Here is a 16,131-nt window from a genome sequence, read left to right on the forward strand (position 1 = left end):
ACTACAGAACTGCAACGACCTAACTATAAACTTAATGTAGTAAGTACACTTTTTAATATTACTTTACCGGTTAAAGCTACATGACAATTTTGCTTGAAGGGGCTCATATATAAAAGGACTCCATATATTAAGGTCGAAATTACAATATTTAAACCAGTCAGATGAAAAACTATTAGACGAAAAAAGGAACATCTTCAAAACGCTCGTTGAGATTCTTCCAAATTTGGATCGAAAATATTTAAATTCGAAAAACCTTTGATCATGGATGTAGGTGGACGTTTTCTTAGAAAGGGGCTCACATATCCAAGGTCTCCATATAGCCTGGTCAAAACAGAGTAAAGTATAGTTTTGATCTAATCCCAAAGGATCATTTATAAGGTAAATGACATAAACAACCACCTTTGAAAATTTCGTAAAGACTCTTTCAAAGTAAGATTGAAAATTTATAAATTGGAATGAATTTATAATTAGAAATTGAAACCTGTCCATCCCCGGGAATTTTCAGAATTACGATTTTTTATAGAATGTTTTACATTTTCCATACAACTGGTCTTTTATGGCATATTTTTCAAAGTCACCCCCTCCCCCCCTCCAAAAAAAAAGAAGGAGAGTGTAGAAGGCCAGCCAACTCATTAAAGGAAGAGAGTTCGATGCAAAGTAATACGGAAAGCCATATTGAGTTCATGAAATGTAGGCACATTATGTATTATGTAAATACATTATGTATTTATTATACAGTTATTATTATTGATACGTTATAGATACATAGACTTACATACATCGTTATATATACATTAAACTCCTCTTTATGATGACATTGAACATTACAAGAGTATTGGAAAAAAGGGAATTCAAAAACACTCTTACGATAAGGCGAAAAAGAATACCAATTAAATATTGAAATAAACCCAGCTAAACCAATGAAGAAGGAAAAAGAAAATGGATCAAAGGCTAAACCAATGAAGAACGAAAAAGAAAATGGAGCAAAGGCTAAACCAATGAAGAAACGAAAAAGAAAATGGAGCAAAGACAATGAAGAGCGAAAAAGAAAATGGAGCTACGGCTAAACCAATGAAGAACAAGTAAGAAAATGGAGCAAAGACTAAACCAATGAAGAACGAAAAAGAAAATGGAGCAAAGGCTAAACCAATGAAGAACGAACAAGAAAATGGAACAATGGCTAAATCAATGAAGAACGAAAAAGAAAATGGATCAAAGGCTAAACCAATGAAGAACGAAAAAAATGGAACAAAGGCTAAACCAATGAAGAACGAACAAGAAAATGGAGCAAAGACTGAACCAATGAGGAATGAAAAAGAAAATGGAGCAAAGGCTAAACCGATGAAGAACGAAAAAGAAAATGGAGCAAAGGCTAAACCAATGAAGAACGAAAAAGAAAATGGAGCAAAGGCTAAACCAATGAAGAACGAAAAAAAAATGGAGTAAAGGCTAAACCAATGAAGAACGAAAAAGAAAATGGAGCAAAGTCTAAACCAATGAAGAACGAAAAAGAAAATGGAGCAAAGGCTAAACCAATGAAGAAACGAAAAAGAAAATGGAGCAAAGACAATGAAGAGCGAAAAAGAAAATGGAGCAAAGACTAAACCAATGAAGAACGAAAAAGAAAATGGAGCAAAGGCTAAACCAATGAAGAACGAAAAAGAAAATGGAGCAAAGGCTAAATCAATGAAGAACGAAAAAGAAAATAGAGCAAAGTCTAAACCAATGAAGAACGAAAAAGAAAATGGAGCAAAGGCTAAACCAGTGAAGAAACGAAAAAGAAAATGGAGCAAAGACAATGAAGAGCGAAATAGAAAATGGAGCAAAGGCTAAACCAATGAAGAACGAAAAAGAAAATGGAGCAAAGGCTATACCGATGAAGAACGAACAAGAAAATGGAGCAAAGACTAAACCAATGAAGAACGAAAAAGAAAATGGAGCAAAGGCTAAACCAATGAAGAACGAACAAGAAAATGGAACAATGGCTAAACCAATGAAGAACGAAAAAGAAAATGGATCAAAGGCTAAACCAATGAAGAACGAAAAAAATGGAACAAAGGCTAAACCAATGAAGAACGAACAAGAAAATGGAGCAAAGGCTAAAACAATGAGGAACGAAAAAGAAAATGGAGCAAAGGCTAAACCGATGAAGAACGAAAGAGAAAATGGAGCAAAGGCTAAACCAATGAAGAACGCACCAGAAAGTGGAGCAAAGACTAAACCAATGAAGAACAAAAAAGAAAATGGAGTAAAGGCTAAACCACTGAAGAACGAAACAGAAAATGGAGCAAAGTCTAAACCAATGAAGAGCGAAAAAGAAAATGGAGCAAAGGCTAAACCAATGAAGAAACGAAAAAGAAAATGGAGCAAAGACAATGAAGAGCGAAAAAAAATGGAGCAAAGGCTAAACCAATGAAGAACGAAAAAGAAAATGGAGCAAAGGCTAAACCAATGAAGAACGAAAAAGAAAATGGAGCAAAGGCTAAATCAATGAAGAACGAAAAAGAAAATAGAGCAAAGACTAAACCAATGAAGAACGAAAAAGAAAATGGAGCAAAGGCTAAACCAATGAAGAAACGAAAAAGAAAATGGAGCAGACAATGAAGAGCGAAAAAGAAAATGGAGCAAAGGCTAAACCAATGAAGAACGGAAAAGAAAATGGTGCAAAGGCTAAACCAATGAAGAACGAACAAGAAAATGGAGCAAAGACTAAACCAATGAAGAACGAAAAAGAAAATGGAGCAAAGGCTAAACCAATGAAGAACGAACAAGAAAATGGAACAATGGCTAAACCAATGAAGAACGAAAAAGAAAATGGATCAAAGGCTAAACCAATGAAGAACGAAAAAAATGGAACAAAGGCTAAACCAATGAAGACCAAACAAGAAAATGGAGCAAAGGCTGAACCAATGAGGAACGAAAAAGAAAATGGAGCAAAGGCTAAACCAATGAAGAAACGAAAAAGAAAATGGAGCAAAGACAATGAAGAGCGAAAAAGAAAATGGAGCAAAGACTAAACCAATGAAGAACGAAAAAGAAAATGGAGCAAAGGCTAAACCAATGAAGAACGAAAAAGAAAATGGAGCAAAGGCTAAACCAATGAAGAACGAAAAAGAAAATGGAGCAAAGGCTAAATCAATGAAGAACGAAAAAGAAAATAGAGCAAAGTCTAAACCAATAAAGAACGAAAAAGAAAATGGAGCTACGGCTAAACCAATGAAGAACAAGCAAGAAAATGGAGCAAAGACTAAACCAATGAAGAACGAAAAAGAAAATGGAGCAAAGGCTAAACCAATGAAGAACGAACAAGAAAATGGAACAATGGCTAAACCAATGAAGAACGAAAAAGAAAATGGATCAAAGGCTAAACCAATGAAGAACGAAAAAAATGGAACAAAGGCTAAACCAATGAAGAACGAACAAGAAAATGGAGCAAAGACTGAACCAATGAGGAATGAAAAAGAAAATGGAGCAAAGGCTAAACCGATGAAGAACGAAAAAGAAAATGGAGCAAAGGCTAAACCAATGAAGAACGAAAAAGAAAATGGAGCAAAGGCTAAACCAATGAAGAACGAAAAAAAAATGGAGTAAAGGCTAAACCAATGAAGAACGAAAAAGAAAATGGAGCAAAGTCTAAACCAATGAAGAACGAAAAAGAAAATGGAGCAAAGGCTAAACCAATGAAGAAACGAAAAAGAAAATGGAGCAAAGACAATGAAGAGCGAAAAAGAAAATGGAGCAAAGACTAAACCAATGAAGAACGAAAAAGAAAATGGAGCAAAGGCTAAACCAATGAAGAACGAAAAAGAAAATGGAGCAAAGGCTAAATCAATGAAGAACGAAAAAGAAAATAGAGCAAAGTCTAAACCAATGAAGAACGAAAAAGAAAATGGAGCAAAGGCTAAACCAATGAAGAAACGAAAAAGAAAATGGAGCAAAGACAATGAAGAGCGAAAAAGAAAATGGAGCAAAGGCTAAACCAATGAAGAACGAAAAAGAAAATGGAGCAAAGGCTAAACCGATGAAGAACGAACAAGAAAATGGAGCAAAGACTAAACCAATGAAGAACGAAAAAGAAAATGGAGCAAAGGCTAAACCAATGAAGAACGAACAAGAAAATGGAACAATGGCTAAACCAATGAAGAACGAAAAAGAAAATGGATCAAAGGCTAAACCAATGAAGAACGAAAAAAATGGAACAAAGGCTAAACCAATGAAGAACGAACAAGAAAATGGAGCAAAGGCTAAAACAATGAGGAACGAAAAAGAAAATGGAGCAAAGGCTAAACCGATGAAGAACGAAAAAGAAAATGGAGCAAAGGCTAAACCAATGAAGAACGCACCAGAAAGTGGAGCAAAGACTAAACCAATGAAGAACAAAAAAGAAAATGGAGTAAAGGCTAAACCACTGAAGAACGAAACAGAAAATGGAGCAAAGTCTAAACCAATGAAGAGCGAAAAAGAAAATGGAGCAAAGGCTAAACCAATGAAGAAACGAAAAAGAAAATGGAGCAAAGACAATGAAGAGCGAAAAAAAATGGAGCAAAGGCTAAACCAATGAAGAACGAAAAAGAAAATGGAGCAAAGGCTAAACCAATGAAGAACGAAAAAGAAAATGGAGCAAAGGCTAAATCAATGAAGAACGAAAAAGAAAATAGAGCAAAGACTAAACCAATGAAGAACGAAAAAGAAAATGGAGCAAAGGCTAAACCAATGAAGAAACGAAAAAGAAAATGGAGCAGACAATGAAGAGCGAAAAAGAAAATGGAGCAAAGGCTAAACCAATGAAGAACGGAAAAGAAAATGGTGCAAAGGCTAAACCAATGAAGAACGAACAAGAAAATGGAGCAAAGACTAAACCAATGAAGAACGAAAAAGAAAATGGAGCAAAGGCTAAACCAATGAAGAACGAACAAGAAAATGGAACAATGGCTAAACCAATGAAGAACGAAAAAGAAAATGGATCAAAGGCTAAACCAATGAAGAACGAAAAAAATGGAACAAAGGCTAAACCAATGAAGACCAAACAAGAAAATGGAGCAAAGGCTGAACCAATGAGGAACGAAAAAGAAAATGGAGCAAAGGCTAAACCGATGAAGAACGAAAAAGAAAACGGAGCAAAGGCTAAACCAATGAAGAACGCACCAGAAAGTGGAGCAAAGACTAAACCGATGAAGAACGAAAAAGAAAATGGAGTAAAGGCTAAAACACTGAAGAACGAAAAAGAAAATGGAGCAAAGTCTAAACCAATGAAGAACAAAAAAGAAAATGGAGCAAAGGCTAGACCAATGAAGAACAAAAAAATAAAATGGAGCGAATGCTTAACCAATGAAGAACGAAAAAGAAAACGGAGCAAAGGCTAAACCAATGAAGAACGCACCAGAAAGTGGAGCAAAGACTAAACCAATGAAGAACGAAAAAGAAAATGGAGTAAAGGCTAAAACACTGAAGAACGAAAAAGAAAATGGAGCAAAGTCTAAACCAATGAAGAGCGAAAAAGAAAATGGAGCAAAGGCTAAACCAATAAAGAACGAAAAAGAAAATGGAGCTACGGCTAAACCAATGAAGAACAAGCAAGAAAATGGAGCAAAGACTAAACCAACGAAGAACGAAAAAGAAAATGGAGCAAAGGCTAAACCAATGAAGAACGAACAAGAAAATGGAACAATGGCTAAACCAATGAAGAACGAAAAAGAAAATGGATCAAAGGCTAAACAAATGAAGAACGAACAAGAAAATGGAGCAAAGGCTAAACCAATGAAGTAGCAGATTGCTTCTGAGATAAACTAACAACAAAGCATGGTGAGAAGGAGCATCGTTAAGGAAAAGCTCCTTGAAAATAAAGCTAAGGTAACATAATCCCCTCACATACCCCAGACCTCACATCTAACCTCAAATCATAAGGAGGGCCTGATAGGCAGGATTAAACATACTTACTCTTTACAAAGTTGAACAGAATGTCATTATCACTATCTAATATCTCTCACAAATCTTGAGTAACATACTAAGTGTAGGGGACAAGTATCTAACACAACATTGTCGTCAGCTTAATTTAAATTGTTACACATCCAATTTTTACCCCCCCCCCCCCCCAAATGTTTTTCCGACTCGTAAAAATGTAACAAAAGGAATATAAAAAATTTTTTGATGTGTTTTTAAAGCTTTTTGTAAAACCCCCCGATAAAAATCCTGGATACGGCCCTGAGAATGAATACCAGAGAGAAATATAAAACAGTTCTTTATAACCGCCGTAAACCTTCAAACAAAAATTAAATAATAATTGTCACCTGTCATTCGTTAACTTCCAAAAATCATTAACAAAATAAAAACTTATGTTATATATTTATATCACTAATTGAAAAGTTACCAATAAAAAACAAGGAATATAAAGGTAGGGCAAGGAGACCTGTTTTAAAAATTTGGACAGTTGTACAGCAAATGTTGTACAGTTAAACTCTTCTCATGGTAATAGCTTGCTGGATGTAATGTTAATGAGGAAGGGGAGCAAGACCTCACTCCTTACATACTTGTGTCCAAATGACTTGCGTTGAGATAGTCCTCACTTCTTACATTATTTCATAATGTGTAGCATTGTAGCACGTGCTACATTCAATGTAGCACTTTTTCTCTTATTTAACCGAATTGAAAATAGACATAGAACTCTGATCAGCTACAATTTTTATGGTTGCTTTTTTATTCCTCTAAACTAAAAAAGATTAAAATTTGCCTTAAAACTAATCTAAGTATTCTTAGACGTACCATGCAGGTGTCGTGTTGCAACTCGTATACTCTTAATGTGTACTCTTAATATTCAGAAAAAAAGTGATTTAACAAAAGGGGTTTATTACCTGTAGTACTAAGTAGAAATTGAGGAAAACAAATAGTTCTAAATTAAAAGAGAGACCTCTCCCCAAGTCAAAATTCGACATCCACTTACCCCTCTCCCTCAATACTAGCTAAAATCTTTTATTTGATACACTAGACCATAACCAAGACCTCAGAGATAGGACATGTCGATAACCTGGCAACACAGAGGGTCTTTCGAGTTACCCCTTTACTTGACGGTACATAGATAACAAATCTTATAGGAACCTTTATATGGATCAAAGAGAAAACTGTTGAGTCCCTTCCCCTCCACGGAACAAACTTTGGAATTGTCTCAGATGAGATGAGAGAGCCTCCCCCCCCCTCTTTACGCAAAAATTTGATTAATGCTTAAATAAAAGAATACTTAAGTGCAGAAAATATTGTCAGATGGTAGATTGTTTTTTATTCACATAATGTCTCTCAAAAGACAAATTAAAAGTTTAATTACTTAAAGCAACATCAAACTAGTAAAGCAGTGGCGGTTCTAGGCCTGGGTAAGGGAGGCAGCTGTCCCCCCTAGTTTTTCTGACATTAGATTCCTTTTATTTTATGTTTTACGCTCATAGGGTATACCTTGCCCCCCTCCTTCCCCTCAGATTATGAGGCCTGAAACCTCTACTGGAGTAAACCGTTCCCTTGTCGAGGCATTGGCAAAAACAATCTTTAATCACATTGCTCTTCAAGTAGAGCATTTGTTCTTGATGGAAAAAGTTCAAATTTAGCATAAAGACTGAGGATTGGAGAGGGTGTCATCACTCCTAGTACACAGGATAATTGTGTTGCGAGAGCAACACTTTGGTTTTGTCCCAGTTTTTTTTTTCCTATGCCGTCGGTCTCGGCTTATTCCTGGAAACTGGTAAGGGTCTAACCTGTGCGGTTTTTACGGAAAGTGTGGACCTCAGGCCGGAATGATGAATATGACATTACATTTTGGAAAGCTCCGCATAACTCTTGCCTGGGGCCAAAAAGGATGGTTTTTGCTTGTCCACGAGCCAGAGCCTATGGTGTGTGAAGTGAAGTGGAGTTATATAGCCTATATCAGAGAGGGGTATCTGAAGTTGTGCAGCCAAGCTTTCGTTTCATCAAACCATGTTTCTGCTTTCGAGTGGAAGGCTCCGTTCTAGCAGGCAAGCAGGCAGGCACAACTTTCAAATTGAAGATGGACTAAAATCTATAAGTGTTAAATATATGTGGCAGTTACCTGGCCCCACAGCCAATATATCTTCTTTGAGTGATAAATAGAAAAATTTACAGAAGCAAAAAAGCAGCATTTTCCCACGGGTCCGAAAGTGCTGCCGGGATTTCGGCTGGGTTTATCATTTGTTTTTTCAGACTCGGGATTGAGGTAGAGAAATGTTATCAGATGTACCTCTTAAACTTTAAAAGTTCTGTCATTGCTAAAGAAATTGGAGCTTATCCTTTGCTCCTGTCTAAGTGGTGACGTTAAAAAATTGGCCTACGACAAAAAAAAATCAACTTTTGAACTGGCAGATAGAATTTTTTTTTCGACGACAATCGATAGCTCTTGATGAGCTGATCAAAGTATATGCCATCCATTTTTTGGTACAAAAATTCCTTCGTAAGATGTACTAGTTTGAAAGTTTCAAGGGGTTGACTGAAACCAAAAATAGGCCAATACCAATTATGAGACAAGTAGAGCACTTGTAAGCAACAGTCGGCTGTTAGACCATAATCATCTCCGGCAATAAGGGATTTGCAACTTTGGCTAGTTGGTGCAGCTATTATTTGTTTCTGGTGTATTTGATGGTAAGACCAATTTGGTTCCAGTGGTAAGACATGCAGGGGACTTGTAAGTAATAATCGTCTGTTAGGATACAATCATCTTCAGGGAAGAGAGGCTTGTAGCTTTTGCTAGTTGGTGTAGCCTACCCATACTCACTGTAACCTAGAATTAAGTGTTTGCGCAACGGGTACAAACGATAACGTAAAACAATGAGGTAGTTTCGTAATAATTAGTGTCACCTATGGTATTTTAATCCTGAAAAGTTACGGATAGCTTTATAATACCAACTAGATTATGTAAGATATTGTTTCAAGTTTTCATCCGTCACGATGTCTACGATTGAAAAGGATAAAGTTCAACTGGCTGCAAAGTCAATTTAGTCCCTTCTTTCGATATTCTTTTGTTATTGTTGTTTTTTCAACGCTGAGGAATAGCCTTTGATCATGTGATTACTGATCGCTTTCTTCTTTGAACATAACGTTTTAAAAGCTTCGATAGGCTGACAACTTCAGCGTTTAACCGATAGCATAGAAACAAAACCAAAGTGTTGCTTTCGTAACACTTTATTCGGCGAAGCCGGAGAAAGGTTGCCGCAACACTTCACGTTGCTCAGGCAACGTAGGTCTAGTTTCTGTTGGTCTTGAGTTTTACTGTCGCTTTCTAATTTACTTTAAAAAACTTGTTTTTTTTATTAAATTTCTGTACGTTTTAATATCACATTCGGTGAAATACGACGGAAGTTCCTGGCCCAACTGTCACTGACATTTTTTGCTAAAGTTTAACTTCGTTGTGAAAATGCTTTGAAAACGAAAATCGCCCCTGAAAAAAAAATGACCCCTTAAGATTTTCAGAAGGGCCTGGAATGGCAAAGTGATTTCTCAGGAAGTTTTGTTTATGTTTTAGGGAGGGGAAGGGACATATTTTTTTGGAATAATATTGCCTCCGGGGCGATACAATTACCTTAAAATTTCAACATACTCCATACTTTTCTTGAAGTCTCCAAAGCCGATTGCATCGTGTAAATGTCATCTTTATTTCACTCTAGAAACATTTCTGCAATAAAAGTGGAGCCATTCTCCTCTTAGCACCCACATTAAAAAAAAGTCTAAATATATCTTTCATTACTCTAAATGAGGGACGCTGGAAGTCAAACCTCCTCATCATATTGATCAGAAGGACATTTTATAAGCTAGAAATTAGCTGGAAATCAGGGATAAGCTGAAAATATGTGGCCCAAGAATTCATTGCTTTGATGTTTCGGGTACCCCCTTCCCTCACAAAAGACGTCTCACTGACTTTACGCACTAACTTACTCATTAACAAGTATACAAGATTTCAATACTGTAAAACCGTTAGTAATTCTAAATAACAGTCCGTCATTTTGTTCGGACTAGGGAGTGTGTCTATGAAACTGGGGAGATATTTATTTTGCTTTTCGATAGTTCTGAGCCAATTGTCATCAGTTCTAAGTATTCCAATTTTCGCTCAATAGCTCTGCTCGAGCCACAAAATTTAGAACATTAATAGAAAAACGAGAGACATAAATGGCATTACTCCTGTGGCTAAAAACAAACAAATAAATGCATCCGGTAATTAATTTCTCGAAGATAATTATGCCAATTTTCGTCTTTTTGCATATATGAGCTATAATTCTGCAATAAGGTTCTTAGACATGCTGAATATATTCATTATATTATATATAAAGATAAATCATATATTCATTTTAGGGCAAAAGTTAAGCTTGTGGATAGATAATTGATATTTGACTGTTTAACGTTTGGATTTGCGTGCAGAACTCGATTCAAGGGGGGAAGTCTTTTATCTTTGTTAATGAATATTTTTCACATTATAGTTTCGCTAAATCTGCCTTTCATTTGTCACGGCAAGGGGAAAATACAACCTCAAATTCCGTATTAATAGGCTTAAGAATTTGCCTCTGATTGTCACAGGTGGGATTAGGCTCTTGGGACCAACGCCATCTGTATTAAATAACAGTTTTCGTATTAGATAACATTTAGTGGTTTAAATCACAAATAAAAAGAAATATTGAGGTCAAGTTCCCCAATTTCACGGTCTGTTTTGTCGTTAACTCGAAGTCACGCCAGTTATTTCAATTGGGTAGTATGGTCTTAATTGTAAGAGTTTGCCCAACTAATTACTCTAGTTTTATTATGCTCTAAGAAAGAATGGTTATTTTGCCAATCTCTTGAGATTAAGATTTAGTGTAACTCTGGTTAAGCAGGAATTTGTTTTTCTTACTCTATCTCTGGTAATATAATATTGAATAATCATATTTTGAATATTAAATAATCAAATATATTGATGTTATTCAGTCGAGCACTATCATAGCTATTAAACATGTTCTACTCTTCATTGTCGAGAGGAGCTATACAACTAATTCATATATAGTATTTAAATAAATTATATTCTTGATTATAAATTTTACGCATAGAACAGAAAAGCCAATATTTTCTTAAAGACATAATTATTTATTGGTCCAATATTTCCGTAAATTGCAAAATTTACTCTAAATTTCTAGCAACTGCTGATGAAATGAAACACTAAGGCAAAAAAAGCCTCTAATGAGGCCAATCTCACCCAGGAGTAATTTGCTTTTTTCATTCTGATCATTATTTTTGTTATTTAACATTTATTATATTTGAGTGTATTTTGCTAATATATATTGCAGCACTCTGGACATAGTGAGTTAAATGTTCTAATAAAATTATGAATTTTTTTCTCTTTCTGTATTCTTCTTTTAAAATACATGTTTGTTAAACAAAACAGAAAAAATATCTCTTTGAAATTTTGTTATATATACATATATATATATATATATATATATATATATATATATCCACAAATACATATATATATATATATATATATATATATATTTATATATTATATATATATATATATATATATATATATATATATATATATATATATATATATATATATATATATATATATATATATATATATATATATATATATATATACAATAAAACAAAAATAAACTATCATTTACGAGTCAATGGTGTCATTTACGCACTTACCGGTCTTCTGATGCTCTTCCCCCGGCCAGAAATGCTAGTGGGTAGTGACAAATCGTCGACGTTTCCCGTGTTTTCCCCTAGATTCCTCCAGCTACCCATTTGAAGATGGGTGGACTTTTCGCTTGTCTTTCAGAGAAACGCCACTAATCCTCGTCCCAACTAAACAACCACTACCATCAGGAGCGAACCCATGAGCGTTCGCTTGTGAATCTAGCGTGGCTACCATTTGGCCAGCACGGGTATTTGTATGGGATAATAACCTGTATAATTGATCTTTATCTAATCTTATTAAGCATCTAGTTGTACAACTTCAAGAAATACAATAATATGTGAAATGTATGTAAATTATAAGAAATTATGGGAAACTAGCGTAGGTCGTGACACGATTCAATTTTTGACTTGATTTTTTGACTTGACTTGATTTATTGACAAAATAAAAATCAATACATACACTTATTCTAGTATTGCCAACATGCCATTGGCTATAAACGGCCAATACGGGGATTTGATAAATCAATCATTTGATAAAAAATCACAAAGAATTTTGCAAAAATATCATCAAACAAAATTTCCTTTTTCTAATATTATTAAGCAGAAAAACTAAACAAAAACTAAACAACAAAAAATGTGATCATTTTTTTCATCTATTCAATAAGATATTACTTATATACTGAAGATATTATATATAAGATATTGCTATATACTGAATAAGATATTTTTCAACTTTTTTACAATAAACTTAGCGAAATTGATTCCATTATATACTTGGGCAACATGTTCCATATCTTAACACCAACATGTCGTAAGGATAGTGCACCTCTATGCCTGTGGCACATTTCTGATATGAGTAAATTATTTTCAGATGAAGTTTTTGGGTATGAATGATATTCTGAACCCGTTTGAAACTTGTTGTCTTAGTCCAAGTGGTGCTAAAGAATTAATACACGAGTAAACCAAACTCGCAACTTGGAGCATAGATATTTTAGAAACATTCAGAACTTTTGCCAGGCAGAATGAATCACTTGTAGAGGATTTTTATGAAAATAGAGTTTTTACTGCCCGATTTTGTATTACTTGGATTTTACATGCATTATAATTAAACGAATTAGACCAAAGAGCGCATACATACTCTAAATGTGAAGAAACTAGAGTATATTATAAAATTTAAGTGCTTTATGAGGAATAAAGTGCTTTAGTCTATTTAGAATACCTGTCCCTCGGGAAATTTTAATGGAAAATGCCCTCACATTATCTTTCCACGTAATCATTTCATCAATATCATTTCCAAATACTTGAAATTGGTTACCCTTTCAATCACTATATTTCCAAATGAAAGTATCTTATTGGTTTCAAAATGTTGTATATTTGAGAAAAGCATATATTTTGTTTTCGGAATATTTAATGACAGATGATTCCTTCGCAAATAACTAGACAATTCAGCTAAAGTGGCCTCCATAATAGCAAACAAATCTACCGTATACGACTTAAATAACATTACTATGTCATCGGTATATGTTATTAGTATGCAATTAGTTATAAATTCTTTTATTTCTGAAATATATATTAAGTAAAGATGCGGCCTTAGGATCGAACCTTGGGGAACCCCGCATTCTATTTTTGAAGAGGTAGAACTGGTAGTATGTAGACAGGGCAATTTTCTGCCGCTTTCACTTATGATTATCTACCTCCTCTATTGCTCATTATTGTTCTATTTGAAACAGAAAAACTGGATATAAAAAAAAACCACGCCGGAGAAAGTCGCTATTCTATAGTTTTAGCCTCCAGTTTTCAGTTAACTACCAAAACAACTTCTAACGTTTACATTCTCTTCTTTACTTTTGCATAAGAGAATAGTTCAATGTTGAACTTTTACAAAAAGGACTATACAAGTGAGTTTAAATTTAATATTTGAGAGAAGAATATAACAATCCTAAAGCAGAAGCATTCTGTTCTAACTTTACCGCCATCTCAGAAACTTTCAGGCTATGACTAAGAAAAGGTTTTGGGAAATTGAATTGAAACAGCCAACCAAATAATATCTAGTTCTATTTTTATAGTTATAACTTTATTAGTTTTATTCATTTGAATATGGTTTTGCCTATTATTTCTCTTGCAGAAACAATTGTTGTCAATGGAGAAAGAGGTAGAACAGTTCAAGCATTTTAGACCTGATGATCCATCAATAAAGACAAAGGCAATGATGCAGTAAGTTTTTTAAATATTTTTATGGATTTTTTTTTAGTGAGAGAGGGGGGCCTCATCTTCTACCAATGTTCCGGGACATGAGACTAAAACTCTACTCACGACTTCAAATTAATTAAACAAGGAGGAGGTGGAGGCTTTGTCTCCTGACTATGCTTCTGGGCCCGATTGCAAAGCTACTTACAACTACAAATTAAATAATGGAAGAAGGAGGGAAAGGCCTCGCATCTAATATTTTGATGTGTCTTGACTATGACCTGGAAAACATTAAAAATATCACCTGCCAAATACTTTTGAGAAACAGACTGATTTGCACTATAGGCTATTGGTGACGTTGTATTGTCGCTTTCACCTTATTCAGGGTTTGATCCTTTTGTATTATTAGCGTTTTTGTTGTTGTTCTGAATTTTGTTTGATTTTTGTTTCCATGATTTTTTCTGAATTTTTTCGGCACTATTTATCTTTTCTGTGTATGCGGGTTATGAACAGACACTTGTGATATTACTAATATACCATCAATAAACGACGGTCTATCTTATTCATCATTATGTTCTTTTATCTTTACAGCACTTGGGTTTATTTAAAAAACTTTAAAGAGTAAAGTTAAAACCTCCGTCCCTTTCCTCCTCCAAATTATTTGCTTTGTATTTTAGTTTTTGTAGGAAAATGGCTATGACCAATCAAAATTCTCTAGCCTTTAAAAAAAAAACCAAAGAAGTGCTAGTATAATGAAATCTCTCATTATCAATTCTTGGAGACTTACATGTAAATCCATTAACTTCAAAAGCTGTCATTATTCTACAATGGTCAGAAACATCATTAGGGATAACACACGACTCTTTATAATTACAGTTTACAAAAATATTATGAATCAACGTCGCAGAAGTCTCAGTAATCCGTTTATAACTATGAATTGAAGGATTCATATAAAAAGGGAACAAAGTATCATAAAAATTACGGCAAATTATATCATTTTTAAAAACTCATATCAAGATTAAATTTCCCCATTATTACAAATGGACTTGTAACCAATGGCAGCTTTTCCAATTCCTCAAATACCAAACTTTCAAATACCATCTCAACATAACCACAAAGGTCGTCCCTTACCTTAACCTCAAGGCACGACTTAACGTAGAAAGCTGCGCCACCGTGTCTCTGATTTCTTCGGTTCTTTCTATATAAATTATAACCATTAATTGCCAATAAAGAATCAAAATGATCCTTCACCTACGTTTCAGTTAAACCTATAACACCAATATTTCCTACTGTTGAACTTAAATCAACCAAATAATTATAAGAAGAATTCAAACCTTGACAATTCAAATGAAAAACAGAAAAAGCATTCTCCTGGGATACATAATCGCTTGCAACAAAATCAAAAAAAAAAAAAACTTAGAATGGTTTAATTGAATAGCCTGTAGAAGGTGAAAAAAAAGCAACAGGCCCCTGATTGGACAGGGATTAGACTATAGAAATAAAGTACAGTTTTTGTAGATATCTAGGGAGGTGAGTATAGCATGAACATTAAACAAGATGGGGTTTAGATCTTCCCAGGGCTACTTAACCACATGGCTTAATCAATCGACGGAATTGTAGTGGCAGTTTTGTAGCGCCCAATGGAAGTTTTCAGACCCACTTCCACCAATTCTTATGGTTTCTTAGATTACTCTAACGATTTTTTATTTTGTTTTTCTCCCCTCCCTTAAAAATCCCTCGTGTATATGCCTGTCTTTTATGATAATATTACAAGAATGATCTTTCTTTTTTTAGGATGATTCAGCAGCTGCAGTGCGACTTCGAGAGGACGATTGAGGGTAGTGGAACTGGGAGTATTAATACAAATGAGCTGAGTAGTGGCGCCAAAATCAACCGTATCTTTCATGAGCGCTTCCCTTTTGAGATTGTTAAGATGGAATTCGATGAAAAGGAGCTGAGGAGAGAAATTGCTTTTGCAATCAGGAACATACACGGTTAATGACTTTACCTCTGATATTTTCCTTTCCAGTTGTTTCTTTATCTATTCATTTATTTTCAACAACTTTCATTGTCTAACTATTTGCTTTTTGCGTCTATCTTTTCTATTTCTTTTTTGACGAACTTTTAAGTAGGTTCAGGCCCATTGGTAAAATGATTACTCAATGTGTAAAGACAAATGTCGGTTTGAAAATGGCCTATATATTGTCCTTAATAAATGGTAGAAATAGCGTATAACGGCCTCTCCTCCTGTAAAAGACTGTTGCTTGACCTATAAATAGT

General features: G+C 34.5%; 1 protein-coding gene across 13 annotated transcripts in view; it reads left to right on the forward strand.

Moving 5' to 3' along the window:
- The window catches only part of LOC136036885 (dynamin-like), a 134,406-nt gene that overhangs the window by 58,169 nt on the left and 60,106 nt on the right, over window positions 1-16,131 (forward strand). For all 13 annotated transcript variants that reach the window (XR_010619808.1, XR_010619809.1, XM_065719233.1 and 10 more), the window contains exons 7-8: window positions 13,790-13,878; window positions 15,646-15,845. Coding sequence is in view for 11 of the 13 variants with exons in the window: in XM_065719233.1 (XP_065575305.1) it covers window positions 13,790-13,878; window positions 15,646-15,845 (289 nt within the window). In the remaining 2 variants the exon portion in view is untranslated. The remainder of the gene's footprint in view (window positions 1-13,789; window positions 13,879-15,645; window positions 15,846-16,131) is intronic.

Source organism: Artemia franciscana, chromosome 16, assembly GCF_032884065.1.
Source record: "Artemia franciscana chromosome 16, ASM3288406v1, whole genome shotgun sequence".
Taxonomy (NCBI): Eukaryota; Metazoa; Arthropoda; class Branchiopoda; order Anostraca; family Artemiidae; genus Artemia; species Artemia franciscana.